The sequence below is a fragment of the Oryx dammah genome, unplaced genomic scaffold (genome assembly GCF_014754425.2).
Source record: "Oryx dammah isolate SB20612 unplaced genomic scaffold, SCBI_Odam_1.1 HiC_scaffold_4, whole genome shotgun sequence".
Taxonomy (NCBI): Eukaryota; Metazoa; Chordata; class Mammalia; order Artiodactyla; family Bovidae; genus Oryx; species Oryx dammah.
The window spans coordinates 2,480,832-2,496,791 of NW_024070188.1; the positions used below are offsets into that span (position 1 = coordinate 2,480,832).

The 15,960-nt window shown below is 42.4% G+C and overlaps 1 protein-coding gene across 4 annotated transcripts in view; it reads right to left on the reverse strand.

Annotated features, from left to right (window-relative positions):
- FILIP1 (filamin A interacting protein 1) overlaps positions 1–15,960 on the reverse strand; it is a 211,075-nt gene that overhangs the window by 104,127 nt on the left and 90,988 nt on the right. For all 4 annotated transcript variants that reach the window (XM_040239058.1, XM_040239056.1, XM_040239055.1 and 1 more), the window contains one exon: positions 12,404–12,685. In XM_040239058.1, coding sequence (XP_040094992.1) covers positions 12,404–12,679 — 276 coding nt within the window. In that variant the 5' untranslated portion in view covers positions 12,680–12,685. The remainder of the gene's footprint in view (positions 1–12,403; positions 12,686–15,960) is intronic.

Here is a 15,960-nt window from a genome sequence, read left to right on the forward strand (position 1 = left end):
GGTCTAGACCTCATCTCTCCCCTGAACCTGTCAGTATTCTAACTGACATCTTTCCTGGAATCACACATCTATTATGCCCCAAATCTTACTCCATTCAATGCATTTTTATCACTACAGTGATCTATATAAACTCTGATTTCACTGAAAAACAGAACATACTCCAAATAATTGAGAAATATTTACATAGGTGAGTTGGATATTAAGATATAGTTTGTTTACAAATGAGGTCAGTTTCACTGAAAAAAAAAAAATACAGGCTATAGTCATTTATAGGAGAATTCTGTGTCTTTCACATACTACTCCTGTATAGTATTTCTCAATGTCCACAGTGTCATAAATAATAAAAGATTTATTTCACAGGGCATTTTCTTCATTAATTTTTTTTTACATTTCTCATAAAATCACCCTTCTCCCCTATAGCATCAATGAGTATCTTATTCTCACTGCAGAGAAGGCAAATTTCTGATTCTAACAGGAGCACTAAAAATATTCTGCCTAACAGTGAAAATCAGCAGCCAAAGCTCTTTGCCAAAATACTAACTACTGGATACATGAGATTCTGAACCATCACATTCAACAAAGATCAGACCTGGTCCTGATTTTAATCAGAGAGCAACCTGTCTCTTTGCTGCCTCCTAAACTTAGCAAAGGCATGCCATTCTCAGCATGCTGACCATTTTGGTGGTGTGAGATTTCACTGGGCAGCCTTTCTCAGAGTGACCTCAGCCCCAGATTCTAAAGATGGAGCATATTAAGTACAGGTGAGTCATCAATTTCAAAAGCCAGCAGAGGAACTAAAAACCTCATTCTTCAGAAGCACAGAGATTCTATGGGAAGTCCTACCATGTAACAAATGGAACTCAGGAAAAGAAAAGCCATCTCTAAAGAAAGAAAGGATAAGTGGCACTCTTGTAGGATAAGCCTATCATGCTTGGGTGCTCTTGGTAATTCCATCTGAACTGACTATTAGCATCCCCAGTGGAGTTATGACATTTCTTGTTAAAGATGACAGAAAGGTAGAATCATAGTATTGTAGTAGGAATATCATAAACATTTGGGACCATTACTATTAAATCAGTAACACTGGGTATACTAACAATGCACACTTTATATATTTCAAAGTCTTCTGCAGACATCGAAAAAATAATCTTATGACTGTCTCATAGGGCGTACAAATATTAGGATCTTCTGAGAATGATCATTAGTTCAGTTCAGTTCAGTTCAGTTGCTCAGTCGTGTCCGACTCTTTGCGACCCCATGAATCGCAGCACGCCAGGCCTCCCTGTCCATCACCAACTCCCGGAGTTCACTCAGACTCACGTCCATCGAGTCAGTGATGCCATCCAGCCATCTCATCCTCTGTCATCCCCTTCTCCTCCTGCCCCCAATCCCTCCCAGCATCAGAGTCTTTTCCAATGAGTCAACTCTTTGCATGAGGTGGCCAAAGTACTGGAGTTTCAGCTTTAGCATCATTCCCTCCAAAGAAATCCCAGGGCTGATCTCCTTCAGAATGGACTGGTTGGATCTCCTTGCAGTCCAAGGGACTCCCAAGAGTCTTCTCCAACACCAGTGTTCAAAAGCATCAATTCTTCGGCGCTCAGCCTTCTTCACAGTCCTACTCTCACATCCATACATGACCACAGGAAAAACCATAGCCTTGACTAGACGGACCTTAGTCGGCAAAGTAATGTCTCTGCTTTTGAATATGCTATCTAGGTTGGTCATAACTTTCCTTCCAAGGAGTGAGCGTCTTTTAATTTCATGGCTGCAATCACCATCTGCAGTGATTTTGGAGCACAGAAAAATAAAGTCTGAAACTGATTCCACTGTTTCCCCATCTATTTCCCATGAAGGGATGGGACCAGATGCCATGATCTTCGTTTTCTGAATGTTGAGCTTTAAGCCAACTTTTTTACTCTCCACTTTAACACTAGATAAGCAATGATATCCAGCCCTTTTCTAGGTGCAATGAGGCTCAGAACAGAAGCAGAACACACAACAGATATTTCAGGCAACAGATACATAACACACGTGGGAAATCTGTATGTGATGGGAACTAAAAGATATTTGTGTAAGGTTGGGAGAGAGATGAACAGGTGGAGCACAGAGGATTTTTAGAGCAGAGAAAATATTCTGTAAGGTGCTAATAACAGTAGATACGTAACATCATGCATACTAAGTCGTTTCTGTTGTGTCTGACTCTTTGTGACCCCATGGACTATAGACCGCCAGCCTCCTCTGTCCATAGGATTCTCCAGGCAAGGATACTGGAGTGGGTTGCCGTGCCCTCCCCCAGGGGATCTTCCCAACCCGGGGACCAAACCCACATCTCTATATCTCCTGCACTGGCAGGAAGGTTCTTTACCACTAGCATCGCCTGGGAGGCCCGCATACCATCATACATTTTCCAAACCAACGTACACGCCAAAAGGGAGCCCTCCGGTAAACTGCAGGCCTTGGGTGGTTGTGATGTGTGTCCATGTAGGTTTGTCAAGTGGAACACGTGCAACCATGCTGGGGGATGTTGATAATATGGGAGGATATGCACGTGGGGTGGGGCAGAGGGCATATATGAACCTCACTGTACCCTCCTCTCAATCTTACCGTGACCCCAGAACTGCTCTAAAAAATTAAATCTTTAATTAGAAAAGGAAAACCAGAAATATTGACTAGTACGTGAGGAAAGTGTAGGATAGAACAAGGGCAAGTACATGTCCTCAGTTTTCCTAAAGATCTTCCGTATCTGTTCTGTAAGTGGTCTGAAGGTGGAGAAATATAGAGAAGCCAGTGGAAAAAGGCTGGGATGGCAATAGTATTTGAGATTGTACATGTGAGTGTCTAGGTCAGGGCTGGGGGACAGTTGGAGACTGCCTGGTTTGATAGGCAGGGTCAAGTTAAGGAACATGAAAGATAAGCTTTCATGGTTGAGGGGAAGCCTGTTAATAGATTTTTACAGACCAGTCTGATCAATTTAGATTTCAATCTGATAGGGTCTAGAGGTCTCTTGTAAGTTCCTAAGCACCTGCATGACACGATCAGAGAAGCACTTTACAGAAAATAGGCTGGCAGCAATTATCTGCTGACCGTCTGCTCTCCAGCCCTCATACTTACTAAACGAAACAGACTAGCTCTCCACTCCAAATCCCACCATCATCCTAGGAGGTTTCAACACTCATGACTTTAGACAATATCCTAACTTTACCATTCCTTGACCTCATTCATTCCAATTGCCTTCACTTCCACTCCCAGGACCGCACCCAAGACTGTACATTGGTAAAACCCACACCACACAGAAAATTTAAGGGTGAATAGCCCAGCTTCGTCTTTCCAGCCCTCTCTGGCCCATCTTCCCATGGACATGCTTACTCTTCCCAATGTCACTTTCTTGCTGGATGCTGTCTTGCCAACACGCGCTACTTCCTTTCACTTCTGTCTCTCCACTGCATCCACCGGGACGACTTCAACCCCAGATCCACAGCTATAAGCTATAGCGCCCCTGTACACTCGGGCATCTAGTCCACTGCACACACCCGGTCTTTCTGCTGGCTGAGTCCTCAACTCCAATCATTAGTGTTCCTGTTTGTCCATAATCTCGTTCCTCTAACATTCCCCTGGGTAGCAATGCCACTGTACATCATTATCCTTAAGACCATGGCTTGGCCCTGGTCTCGTTGCTTTCAGTAGCATATCACTTTGTCTTTTCCTTGCTGTGAAAACTGAGGCTGTGGGCATATCTCCTTCAGTTGTCCACCCTTCCTCTACAAATGGTGCATTTATCCCCACCCATTCTTCCTTCTCTCTGTCACAGAGGAGGAAGTCTCACCCAACTTTTCAAGAGCAAACCCCAAGGTCAGCCTCCAAACCATACTTTTAATTCCGTCCCTCCTGCCTCCTTTAAGACTTTGGTTCATCAAAAATCCTTGCTGTTTGCTGTATCTTTGACCCTGCTCCTTTTTTGGTCCCATAACCCTTTAACCCATAAAACACAGTAAAGTCTGTTTCATCATTCAAAATACTCCCTTCACTTGAGTTTCCTTCTAGCTACCATTCTATCTTTCTCCTCCTTCCTTACCTAAGGTTTTCCAAATAATATCTACATTGGCTGACTGTAACCACCACAACAGCCCAGAAAATGGAAAGTACACAGACAGGGGGGCTTCCCAGCTGGTGCCAGTGGTAAAGAACCCATCTGCCAACGCAGGAGACGCAAGAGACGTGGGTTCCGATCCCTGGGTCGGGAAGATCCACTGCGGGAGGGCATGGCAACCCACTCCAGCATTCTTGCCTAGAGAATCCCATGGACAGAAGAGCCTGGTGGGTTACCGTCACACGTGCACACACGCACACAGACAGGGAGTAAGCTACAGCTCAGAGGCAATGCTAATAAGGTCAAGTAGCAAACATTTCCCTGCAGGACTTTTCATTCAAGTCACACTGTTTCAGTCTTTTACTTTTTAATACTCCCATGTTTCACTTAAAGCCCAGAAGTAGAGCAAAGCAACATGGTGATTTCAAAGCAGGAGGTCAACAAATGTACTAACGGCATACTCTGTGCCAGACAAATGATTTACTACAGTGTGAAAGAGAAGGGAAATTTGGCTTATTTGGCTGGGTCCAAAAAAAAGATCTGATTAACTCTTCAAGACAAAAAAAAAAATTCAGGATTTTCATTAGAACATGTTACTCTATTGCTTTAACTTCCTTTCACTTCTCAAACCACTGACAATAGACTTATACTCAGTGAAACTTCTCCAGCAAATGTTCCCAATGACCTCCAGACCCACAAACCCAGCAAACACCTTTCAGTCGCACCCAGCTGAGATTCTCTGCTGATTTGACGACACAGTCTCTCTGCTCTCCTTGACAATCTTGGCTCCTTTGGTTTCTGTATCCTCCACTCCTCTGGGATCCTCACACCTCCTGACTGTTGCTTTTCAGATGCCTTATTTGTGGTCTCCAAATAAAGCTGTAGTTTTACCTCCACCAAATACTTCTCCACAGAAGGGAGACCATTCACCATGAACATGACCCATACTTGTCCACCTGCTGTCTGTTTGATTCTGCCAGGTTAGTTCCTGTGCTCCTTTGTGCCTGTCCAAGACCTACAGTTCTTGGAGATCTAATTCTTCAGTGAAGCTTTTCTAACTCATCTCCTCATTTCTAACTCATCTCTAACTCATTTTCACAATCTTTCCCATGTTTGTACTCCCTAATATGCTTTGCAGCAGGGGAAGAGATAGTTAGATCGTATTACCAACTCAATGGACATGAATCTGAGCAAACTCCAGGAGACGGTGAAAGACAGGGAAGCCTGGTGTGCTGCCTTCCATAAGATTGCAAAGAGTCGGGAACGACTTAGTGACTGAACAATGACAACAGCAATTTGCATTGCAGCTACCCTAAAAAAATATTTATTCCTGTACATTCTCATCAGTCCTACCAGATCATGAGCTCTTTCCTCATGACTGCCATGAGGAAAAATCATGCCAAAACCCTGCTTGGCACATAGCAGGAGCTCATCAAATTTTAGCTATGAGTATTATTATTACTCCCTTTTGCATTTTTCAGGCTTCCAGTAGGGCAATGTTTCTTAAATATTGCAAGATCAATCAATTTTAAATTAGTTAATTAAAGAATGAATGGCTTCCCTGGTGGCTCAGACGGTAAAGCGTCGGCCTGCACTTTGGGAGACCTGGGTTTGATGCCTGGGTCAGGAAGATCCCCTGGAGAAGGAAATGGCAATCCCCTCCAGTACTCTTGCCTGGAAAATCCCATGGATGAAGGAGCCTGGCAGGCTACAGTCCCTGGGGTCGCAAAGAGTTGGACATGACTGAGTGACTTCACTTTCACTAAGAATGAGTCAACTCTGTTGGTGAGAAAAAGAGTGGACACAGGTGGTAGTAGGTAGTAGGTCCTTTAGAAGGTAGTAGAGAGGTTAAAAAAAAGAGAGAGTAAACAGTAAAGAAAATGGCTGGAACCCCCAAAGGAGAAAATAGAGGAAACTTCTAACAATCCACAAGCATATTATCTATTTCATAAATTACTTTGGAAATACAACAACTTCTTCTGCCAGGCATCCAAATGAAGAAAGATTTCTCAGTGTGTGGTGATTGCCTCTGACTCAGCCTGGCGAACACCAAAGGCCAGGGGAATGGTGGTGATAGGGATAGAATATGGTATTGATGGTTTTGAGCTATCGTGTTGGAGAAGACTCTTGAGAGTCCCTTGGACTTTAAAGTGATCCAAACAGTCAATCCTAAAAGAATTCAGTCCTGTATGTTTGTTGGAAGGAATGCTATTGAAGCTGAAGCTCCAATACTTAGCCATCTGATATAAAGAGCCGACTCATAGAAAAAGACCTTGACGCTGGGAAAGACTGAGGACAGGAGGAGAAGGGGCAACAGATGATGTGATGGTTAGATGGTATCACCCATTCAATGGACATGAGTTTGATCAAGCTCCAGGAGTTGGTGAAGGACAGGGAGGCCTGGTATGTTGCAGTCCATGGGGTCGTAAAGAATCAGACACGACTGAGCAACTGAACAACAATGGTAGTTATTACGCAGGTAGCTACAGAAGTCCCAGGAGGGGACTATGGATAGAGAGGGAAACCTAGGAAACTTGGAAGACCACTAGAAGTTAATGATCACTCAAGAAAACTGTTGGAATGTCATGGAATGAAACAGGCTTGCTTAACTATAAAGCCAAAGATAAAAGTATGAGATATGCCCCAGGCCGTTAGATGGAAGAAAACTGTCACCACCCTTCTACTGATTTGAATACAAATGATACCACTCTAATGGCAGAAAGTGAAGAACTAAAGAGCCTCTTAATGAGGGGGAAGGAGGAGAATGAAAAAGCCAGCTTAAAACTCAATGTTAAAAAAAATAAGATTATGTCATCCAGTGTATTTGCCATCAAGAGATGCCAAATAGAAAGGGAAAAGAAGGAAGCGGTGACAAGTTTCCTTTCTTGGGCTCTAAAATCACTGTGGATGGTGACTGCGGCCATGATATTAGAAGACGACTGCTTCTTGGCAGGAAAGCTATGACAAACCTAGACAGTGCATTAAAAAGTAAAGACATCACTTTGCCGACAAAAGCCTGTATAGTCAAGGGTATGGCCTTTCCAGCTGTCATGTACAGATGTGAGAACTGGACCATAAAGAAGGCAGAATACTGAAGAATTGATGTTTTCAAACTGTGGTATTGGAGAAGACTCTTGAGAGTCCCTTCAACAGCAAGGAGATCAAACTGGTCAATCTTGAGGGAAATTAACCCTGAGTACTCATTGGAAGGACTGAGCCTGAAGCTGAAGCTCCAGTACTTTGACCACCCAATGCAAACAGCCAGCTCATTGGAGAAGATCTTGATGCTGGGAAAGATCGAAGGCAGAAAGAGAAGAGGACAACAGAGGATGAGATGGTTGGATGGCATCACCGACTCAACGGATATGAACTTGGGCAAACTTGGGAGATGGTGAGAGCCAGGGAAGCCTGGAGTACTGCAGCCCATGGGGTCACGAGGAGTCAGACGCAACTAGGTGACTGAACAACAATGAAAATCCTAGTTTGACCTCATAGGGTCAGACACTCTCCTGCCTGATACACCCCTAGCTCCTCCTTCGTATCTAGAAGCTTCACTCCTCGAAGAAAGTGGTCTTCCCCCGCCGCCCCCTCCCCACTTCCTTTGACTATAAAACTGTAGCCCACTTAATCCTCAGGGCAGAGCTCCCCAACCTGCCCACTTGTGTCTCTTACAAGCAACCTATATTAATAAATCTATATCTTTTCTATCACTTTGCCTCTTGCTGAATTCCTTCTATGCTGAGACACAAAGCACCTGAGCCTCAGTAAGTCCAGACAGCAGGTGAGTGATCCCAATTAAATGACGGTGGGTTGGAGTCCCATGAAGCGTTTTGCCCGGGTCTGAGTCCCAGGACATGGGTTTAAATCCCAATCTGAGGTGTGCTGTTTCAGGGGTTCCTTGTCGAGTTACATTATCTAATAAGCCTATTCTCTGAGCCTCCTCATACACAGGTAGAAGAGAACTACCTACGTAGAAGAGAACTACCTACATAGACAAGAGGGGGAAAAAAATGATGAAACCCAATTTGAGTTTTGTTTTCCTAACAGTATTTGAGTGGTTATGTCAAAGGAATTTACTGTATAAAAAAGCTAGCTATTTTTTACATCAAGAAAAATAATTAGTATTCTCTTTTTGAATTACCCTACGAGAATATCCTTCTGCCAAGTATTCTGTATTATTGCTTTTTGATGTGAGTACCATTTCCTTTGAACTTTGGTTGTTTTTAGTTCAGCCAAATTGACTGGCTTCTTAAAAGTGCTATTTTTGGACAAATACAAGGGGAAATTAATCATGATGCCCAAATGATGGCCTGGGAGTACTATTTCATTATTTTCAGTTTAGCCTGGGAAATATGTAACCAGTTTTTCACCCAGAGAGTAAAAATGTTTCAATTTATTAGAAAGTACATGTTACTGGAAGCAGTCGAGCACAGAAGTGTAATCATGGAAACTATTCCGGCTGCTTCTATGCAGGCAATGCCGTCTAACATTGTGCTAAAATGACAAGCTTGCATCTGCTGAGGTGTGGCTTGAAAAGTCTGGAAGGCTGTCCCTGTTGACCAGGGGCATGACATCACCAGTTCCAGACAAGACTCCTTAAAATGCAAAAATCCCTGTGAGGGGCAACTCCGTTTCTAATGTACACCTTTAGACTGAACTTCATGAGTTCCCTGGACACCTCCTTACTGGCAAAAAGCAAGCAAACAAACAGCAACAACAACAAGGAAAACCCAGCAAGTCTGCAAATTTTGCAAAAAGCCAGCGCTAACAATAAAGGTCATTCTGTCTATAGGTTGCTTCAACAGATTCCCACAGATTACATACAACAGATTCCAGAGGCTACAGAGCACTGATACCAGAAAACACAGAAAATTGTCTATAGCGTTCAGAACCCTGGCTGCAGAGATGAAGAGAATGAGAGAGATCACAAAGAAGTTTGAGAAAGAGAAAATTGGCATGAAGCTTAGGAGTGAAACAGCATCTCCTTTGCCTGCAAGTCACTTCCAAGGTACACCTTCTACAGGCAGTGGGCGAAGTCGCTTCAGTCGCGTCCAGCTCTTGGCGACCCCATGGACTGGAGCCCACCAGGCTCCTCGGTCCGTGAGATTCTCCAGGCGAGAACACTGGAGTGGGTCTCTATGCCTTCCTCCAGGGGATCTTCCTGACCCAGGCATCAAACCTGCACCTCTCAGTGAGTCTACTTGAAAGAAATCCTGGAGACTGAAGAATAATACGAAGGCCCTGGATACCCCACTTGCACGTCCCCTGATTAGAAAAGAATATTAAAGGAGGGACACTGGACTGAGAGAAAGGGAAGCTAGATTTGGAGTAAATGTTAACTAAACTGCTGTGCGACCTTGGGCAAGTCACCTAACTCATCTGAGTGTCAGTTTCACATTTGTAACATAAAGGAGGTGGGGAGACACCTCAGAGCTGCTTGTCAGCCCTGATACTTTACAGAATCTTGGACCACCACCTGCAGAGGAAGGTGTTTGAGTCATTTCACAGCTGCTCCATAAAGGGAGGGTGATAGGTAGCCTTTGAAGCTCTGGGGGACAACTCACTAAAAGCTCATAAAATACTCATCAAGCGGCAGAGCATACAGGCCTGAGCTGTGGGTCCCTAAACTCTCTGCCTCTCTTCTCAGCAACAGATCTTTTCTCAGATAGCCCTTTTTTTACCCCTTGTCTCTAGTGTGGCAAACCTGGTACGTAGCTGTCACATTTCCACCAGCCCACTCACATTTGCTGATGCCGACTGCCTCCCACTCTCAGCTACAACACACACTCACTCTCCTGTGACAGGAGCTCTAAATAAAGGAACACTCTCATTTTTAACAAGTCTAGTATTGTGAAATCTACATTTAAAAGTGCATGTGCTTATGTTTCATGTGTGTGCACAGAAATGCACATGGGGGTGGATTACTTGCTTTGCAAATGAATTCACCATCGCATTCCTAACAATATCAAGTTCTTCATTTCTCTCTTCCTCCACTGCCTCTCCTACAAATATCTTACACCCTTTCCTTATTTATTGCTGCTCAGGAATACATCTTGTGTAAGGTAAGGTACCCTGTATTCACAAAGGTTAAGGGAGAGCAAAATGCATTTCTTTGTAGCCTTCTGACTAATTTCTTTGTCCCAGGTGTGAGGACTTTTATTTTGCATACCTAGGCTCTAGAACTATATCTGGAAATACCACCAACATAAAAGCCACATGAATCTTAAATACAGTCCACAGTCTACCATGATATAACAGCCTTCTACAGAAATTATTAGAGTCTAGAAAAACCATAAGCTTCACATAAACCACCAGGTCTGGAAGAAATAAACTGATGACATTCCTTTGTAATGATTTCTTAGATTACTGTTGTACCTCCCGCTCAGGTCAATAGCTGTATTCTGGGGGCAGCTTGAAAATCTGGACTAATATATTCTGTCTCCTGACACAATAAACATTAATAGGCTGAATAATAACCACATTTCTGGCAGTGGTGAAGCTATTTTTAGTAATGGTGGTGCTCTGGAAAATTTCATCTTTTGCTTTGAAATGCAAAGGTGATTTTTCTCAGCCCATAAATGGTAAGCTCAAGCATGCACGATTGTTTTTAATTTGAGTTTTGCATGTTTTCCATTTCTCTTTACCCCAGGGGTTTCCTTATCTGAGGGCACACACAGATTAGAACAGGAACAGATCAGATCCCCTGGTTTAGGGTAGGTTGCAAATAATATGTCTGGTACTAACGGCACCAAACAAAGGCTTCATCTCATTCAATTGTTTATTGTTCCCCTCAAGGCTTAGGCAAGCTAAGAACCTAACAAAAACAAGAAGGAAAACAGCAACCTCACTTTTAAGTCATCCTCTCCTCAAAAAAAAAAAAAAAAAAAAAAAAGTTATTGTTTTCCCACTTCCAGAAATATAATTTTCCAGGGTTCAGAAACTCAGGAGAATCCCAGCTCCCTTTTGAGTGCTTAAAAACATTCTCTTAATGGGGGACCTGGCAGCCACAGAGGGTGGGAGGATGGGCAGTGTTAAGTGCCCAGGATCAAGCATCAGAAGGCCTAAGATGACATCTGGCCAACCCATTAACCCTTCTGGGCCTGTTTCCTCATCATAAATTATAGATAATGACACCCACAGTTTTACTGAGATCAAATGAGAGAGACAATAGACTTGAAAATGCTTTGTGGAAGGATTAGGTTTTCACAGCACTATGTTCTGCTTACTTGAGTGCATCTCAACTCCTATGACACTGTAGAAAATTAAAGCTGAAAGTCACCCCCCAAATGAGAAAAGTGTAAGACTGCTTTAAATGAAGTTTCCTTCTCTTTCTCTCTCCCTCTCTTCTTCCCTCTGTCTCTTTATCTCTCTTTTACCCTACCTCCTGGAAAAAAGCAAAAGTAACAATTGATCTTAGCTCTGCCTTCTAAGAGTCATGACTTTGGACTTCCCTGGTGGTCTAGTGGTTAAGAATCCACTTGCCAGTGCAGGGGACACAGGTTCAATTCCTGGTCCAGGAAGATTCCACATGCCTCAGAACAACTAAGCCGGTATGCCACAACTTCTGAAGCCTGCTCACCCTCGAGCCTGCGAGCCACTGCAACGAGGGGCCTACCCACCGAAAGTGGAGATGCAACTAGGGAAAAGCCTGCGCTCAGCAACAAAGACCCAGAGCAGCCATAAATAAATAAAAATAACTTAAAAAAACAAGAATCATGACTTTTCCTCGGTTTGCAATCATAGCCAGTGGCCCTAAATTAGATAACCTCATTGATTACCTACTACCAAGTGCTATTAATAAATTATTACCAAAAAGACGTCATGTAATTAGGGAGCTTAGGGTGGTTGTGTACACACTGCTGTATTTAAAATGAATAACTGATAAGGACCTACTGTATAGCACATGGAACTTTGCTCAATGTTACGTAGCAGCCTGGATGGGAGAGGAGTCTAGGGGAGAATGGACACATTCTGTATGTATGGCTGAGTCCCTTCACTGTTTACCTGAAAGCATCATAACATTGTTACTCAGCTATACCCCCATGCAAATTAAAAAGCTCAAAAAAAACAGTGTCATGAAAAAATTTTCTGCTTCTAGAGAAGCTTGACATTGAAATCAGCTCTATCCATTTATCCGTTCATTCAACAGGAGTGTATTCAGTGAAACTTGCGCCAGGCGCTAGGGGCTTAGGAATGAACAAGAAAAAACATTCACTTCCGCACGAAGTTCACAATCCAGGGAGGGAGACAGGCTCACGGTCTCTTATTTTACAGCTGCAGAGTAAAGACACAGCAACTGAGAAAACGTCACTGTACCTGTAACTCCCCTTCCATCACACTGAGTAGCTGGATGAGGTCTTCCTTGGACAACTCCAAGGATTTCTTACTTTTCCGTTCACTTTCTCCAGATGGTTTTAGGTGTCGTTTGACAGTTCCTGAAGCCATGACATCCTCCTCCTTTCTGTTGGATTTGTTCTTCTTTTTCGTATCTTCTGAGAGACTTTTATCAGCGGCATTGCTGACAGTGGAGGTCTTGGGGCAGGAGGCATGCCCGTTGGATGAACTTTCACCGCCCTGGTTTCGGGATCGCATTCCCACCTACAGCACATGAGAAAAGAGATGTCTTTACCACCACTGACATGAGTTTTGCCTAACTGCTTAGAAATGAATAGCGGCTTTACAAGAAAGAAAGAAAAGAAAGAAGAACCAGGAGATCAATCCCGAGTCAGCTTCCTTATAGCTTTAATGATCGCATCATTAGAAACTTCAGGAAAATACGTTGACCAGTCTTCAGGGGAAAATGAAAATGTGATTCTAACGTCACAAACATCCAAAGCTAAGTAATAGGGATAAACGTCAAGCAGTGCTAATTCACCCTGATGGCATGTATCTTTGATAGGATGGGGTAACAATGGCACTTTACCTATGTGGTCGCCCTTCCCCAAAGCATGACCCAAGGCTAATAATGAGAAAAACATCAGACCCGTCCCAACTGAGAAACACTCTTCAAAATGCCTGACCCGTGATCTTTAAAACTATTCAGGTCGTCGAAAACAAGGAAAATCTGAATAATTGTCACCGCCAAGAGGAAGCTAAGGACACATGACAACTAAATGACGTAATGTGGCATCTGGATGGGATCCTGAAACGGAAAAAAGACATTAGGGGAAAATTGAGGAAATATGAATAAAACATGGACTGTAGTCAATAGTAATGCATCACTATTTGTTCATTAATTATAACAAATGTACCATACTAACATGAGGATTTAATTAGAGAGGAAACTGGGTATGGGGTCTATGGGATCCCCCAATATTATCTTTGCAAGAATTCTGTGAATCTCAAGTTTTTGTAACATAAAAAGTTTACTTTTTAAAGTGATTCTAAATTATCTATCAGAAAATGCAAACCTCAAACCCTGCCAAGAACAAGTCAGAAGTCACAGTGTGCAGAAAAATCCACATGGAGTCGGGGGAGGGGACTTGAAGTGAAGAGAGAAAAGGGGAAATGCCAAGGGCAGTTTTGCGTGATATGGGATTCTACTTTTCCATGAACTCTTTTTCAAAATTGGGTGGTGTTGTTGTTCTTTTTTAATGTCAGTCATTTTACAGTAATAAAAGTACAAAGAATTGGGAGGAAAAGCCCAACTTCAAAATCAAGATTTTTAAAAAATATGTTGAGGTAAAATAAAGAAAAAAACAAAACAGCAATTAATTTGTCCATGGGGAACTCACTTGAGTCATTCTATTTTGAATGTTTATGCAGTCTCTAAGCAAAAGAACTTGATTAACAGATACATTACAAACAAACACACTGAACTCAAAGGCAAGGCCTCTAATCTAAGTTCAGGGAAGAGCCCTCTGATATCCTGGGGGCTGTACTACAAAATTTGCCTAAATCCTTAAATACAGGAGCTTAGTGCATGGGTTTATTTAAGAGTCACAGTATAAATAGTTCTTCCCTTGAACAGCTCAGCAGCAAGGTTTTCATTACCCATTCCAGATAAAATACAGAGACTTCTTTTCTGGAAGTAAATTTCCTTTATGAACCCAACCATAGTTAAGAAACCAAGAAAAGCTTTTCAAAATGCCAGGCTTATAATAGAAAAATAAACACACACAGTGTGATGTTTCCTTTTAGATAGCGAACACTTGATTCTTCTAACAAATCTTGAAATCTACATTCACGCTCCTTTTTTGAACTGAACCCTTACAACAAAATGGACCCTTTTGTGTGTGTGTGTGAACTTTCTATAGCACCCTAATTTTGAAGACTATAAACTTGAGAAGTGGTCCTTAACACTAGCGCTGTTTTCTGCTTCATTCAGTGATTAGGTCCTAAAATTTTAGAGAATCCTTTGTGCTTCCTTGGTGAACAAAGAATAGATGTTCTTTGTAACGGAAGCCAGAGCACTTCAGAACAGACCTACTGTATTTCATCACAGCTTGTTTGCAGGCAGAGTGGGCTGACTTAAGTTCCAAGCCAAAAAAATAAAAAGATGTGACAAATAGTTTTGAAGGGGAGCACGTTACACCACCCCAAAAAATACCTCTTTGGCATACTAATGACTTTAAGCTCATTATTTTTTAAGAAACAACAGGGACCTGTGAAGCTCTGAAACCTGGGTAGAAATTACCCTTTCCTAAGACATATTTACATTTATAAAGAAAGCCTCCATTTGTAAGGGTGTCTCCCTGGCTATACCAGGAAGAGAACTATTAACTCTAAAATCTCTAGAAACTCTTAACCAATGCAGAAGGCAGTGACTTAAATCTGTATTTACTATGCTTTCCTTGTTTACTGTGCTTTCCTGGTAACCTCTCATAATTGGCTCAACATCTTTCTTTTGCCTTTAACTGAAGCTGGTATATAAGGTAATGGCTTGGGTCATTTCAGAGAGTTACTCGGTTTTCCCGTGTCTCTCCCATGTAAATAGGAGGTATGCATGTTATTAAACTTGTATTTGTTTTCCTCCTATTAATCTGTCTTTTTAATACAAGGATAAACAGCCAAAGACCTTAGAAGAGTAAAGCAAAAATTATTTTTCCTCCCCTACAGTTTCAAATTTAACACATCACAACTAGGATATATGGGTATCCCAAACTGAACTGTGATTCCCCATGACTCCTGCCACGTGTGCACTTCTTTGATCTGAAACAATTTTCTCTTATGGCTCTTTGGGATGGAACATCAAATATTGATCTAACAACTTCAATTTAGATCACGCGTTAATGGAAGTTCCAGGCAGTATTTCCCAAGGTGGTCATGTTTTAAACTTAATCATACACAGCCTTAATCACACACAACATTTGTATTTGACTCTAACATATGCTTGTGTCTTATTCCTGGATTTCCTGTATCTTTGATAGGATCTATGGCATTAGAATATTTGTAAAATCAGACAAATGCATAACTATCTATATAGTACATGCCCTTAATTATATTTGCAAACACACGGAAAATGGCATTTACCTAGTACCAACTCTATATTTGGGCTTCCCTAGTAGCTTAGCTGGTAAAGAATCCACCTGCGATGCAGAAGACCCTGGTTCGATTCCTGGGTTGGGAAGATCCCCTGGAGATGTGATAGGCTACCCACTCTGGTATTCTTGGGCTTCCTTGGGGGCTCAGATGGTAAAGAATCCACCTGCAATGCAGGAGACCAGGGTTCAGTCCCTGGATTGGGATGATTCCCTGGAGAAGGGGTTGGCAACACACTCTAGTATTCTTGTCTGGAGAATCCCTATGGACAGAGGAGCCTGGTAGGCTATAGTCCACAGGGTCGCAAAGAGTCGGACATGAGTGAGCAACTAAGTACAGCACACACAGCAATTCTATATTTGACTGTTTCTAAACAATCTCAACCTATTATT